Source organism: Rhagoletis zephyria, unplaced genomic scaffold (genome assembly GCF_001687245.7).
Source record: "Rhagoletis zephyria isolate East Lansing unplaced genomic scaffold, Rhagoletis_zephyria_1.1 Rzeph_scaffold_05476, whole genome shotgun sequence".
NCBI lineage: Eukaryota > Metazoa > Arthropoda > Insecta > Diptera > Tephritidae > Rhagoletis > Rhagoletis zephyria.
The window spans coordinates 30,134-32,079 of record NW_016162559.1 but is presented as its reverse complement, the minus strand read 5'-3'; the positions used below and the strand labels follow the sequence as shown (position 1 = coordinate 32,079).

General features: G+C 49.3%; 1 protein-coding gene across 2 annotated transcripts in view; it reads left to right on the top strand.

The window, feature by feature from the left end:
* Positions 1 to 253: 253 nt before the first annotated feature.
* The window catches only part of LOC108372134 (uncharacterized), a 17,775-nt gene continuing 16,082 nt past the window's right edge, over positions 254 to 1,946 (top strand). For both annotated transcript variants that reach the window (XM_017627786.1, XM_017627785.1), the window contains exons 1-2: positions 254 to 1,045; positions 1,123 to 1,663. In XM_017627786.1, coding sequence (XP_017483275.1) covers positions 264 to 1,045; positions 1,123 to 1,663 — 1,323 coding nt within the window. In that variant the 5' untranslated portion in view covers positions 254 to 263. The remainder of the gene's footprint in view (positions 1,046 to 1,122; positions 1,664 to 1,946) is intronic.

The window sequence follows — 1,946 nt, the reverse complement described above, 5'->3', positions numbered from 1 at the left end:
ATACTAAGCCAACAAAAAAAAAAAAAAAAAAAAAAAAATACGGTTAACCGCATATAAACTAAGCAACAGCATTAAGATTGTAATTGTCAACCCGACTTGTACGTACATAATTACCTCAAACCATAAACCACAAGTGCAGCTAACATTTAACCGCTAATAACATAAACAACTGTTAACGGTAGTTTATTGTTGTAGTAATTGACTAGCGTTACACACACACACACACACACATTGGAGTACTCATGTTCTTGCAACGGTGGCAAATGACAGTCAGCGCGTTACAGCTGCCGCTGGTCTTGTCACTGTTGCTCATGTGTCACGGTGCCTGGACAAAGAGAACGACAAACGAAGCTACAGCCAAAGCTGCCAATGCAGCAGATGGTTTAAAAGTCGCCGCGTCGCCAACACGAGTACCCTTGGTAGCTGTACCACTGGTTTCGTCATCGGAAGCCACACTTCTAACAACACGTCGCCTGTTTCCGCCATCAACGTCCTCATTTACGCCGCGACGCCAAGAACGCGCACGACACCGCTATGATGAAGAAGTAGCGGATGTGGAGGTGGCGCCGCCCCCACAAGTGGCCACTTCTGCTGACGCCAAAGCGACTAAAAGTGGCCGCAATCTAGGCAACTTGCCGAAGAAGCGCTACAAAGTGCTCGCGGTGCATACAAATTGTACGCGCGACCTTTTCTCGATGCGCATCGATTTGAATCGCGATTTCCGTGGCCTTGTCTATGCCAAGGACTTTCCGTTGGAGTGCAGCGCACGCGGCAACGCGCAACAAAATGTCACACTGCGTTTGCCCACATCCGGTTGTGGTGTACGCGCTGAGCCGCGCGCTGATGGCGTGATGGAGCTTTCGGTGCGCGTGATGCTGCAAATGGAGCAGAAATTGCGGCAGAGTTCGGATATCTTGCGTACAGTGCGTTGCAAGTTGCCGCCAACGGCAATGGGCATGATGGTGGGACCTGCAGCGGGCATGGTGGGCAAGCGGGCGAGACTCAAAGCGGGTGGTCAACAGCGAAAAGTTGCGCAGAATTACAGGTAAGTGGGAGTTACACGCGATGTGGGCTACGCGGAGCTAAAACCGAACTGATTGTTTCGGTTTTCTTTCTACCCAGAAACGGGCGAATGCGCACGCTTATTGCGTCACTAAGCAAGGGTGATAAAAATGACGCTACGACAGCTAACAATGAAGATTTCACCGATGCGCCACAAACGGATGTGCCTGCTGTTGATTTGAAAGAACACCAGCAACAGCAGCAACAACCAGTAGAAGAAAAAGGCCAACAAGAACCGGAAATAAGCGCGACCTCCAAAACTCCTGAGTCAACAGCAACTGCAGCAGTGCCCACGAATGGCGCTACTGAAAGCGGCGATGGCGGTGATGACGCTGCCGATAGCAATGCCAGCGATGGCGTTCGTGGCGCTTCAACCAGCACAGCCAGCAACAGTGCCACTCCGCGCGTGCGCATTTGGCTCGAGCTGGGCGGCCTTGATGGTTCCGGCGCGGTGGAAGTGGGCCAAGCCACAATGTTAACTGTACGCGCCATAGTACCAGGTTCGATGGGTGTGCGCGTAGTGGACTGCGCGGCGCTCGATGGACTGGGCGATTCGAAACAACAGTTGCTGGACGAGCGTGGCTGCACAGTTGATGAACAGGTAAGTGGGTGTTGGTAGTGTGTGTAGCTTAATAAAATATTTAAGTTAATGGAAAATTTTAGTTGCTCAACGATTGCAAAGTTAACCGAGGCTAAATCGAGTTTTATAATTCTTGTGCTCAGCAGCTTTTCGATATACGTATGTATGCATGTATGTATGTATACGTGAGCCATCAACTCTTTTTGGTCACATTACCGTCTGAGAAATGCACAATAATTTTGTTTATTTTTTCAACTGTGAGAAAATCAATGACCTCGAGTTCGTTTAATTAAATAAATTAATG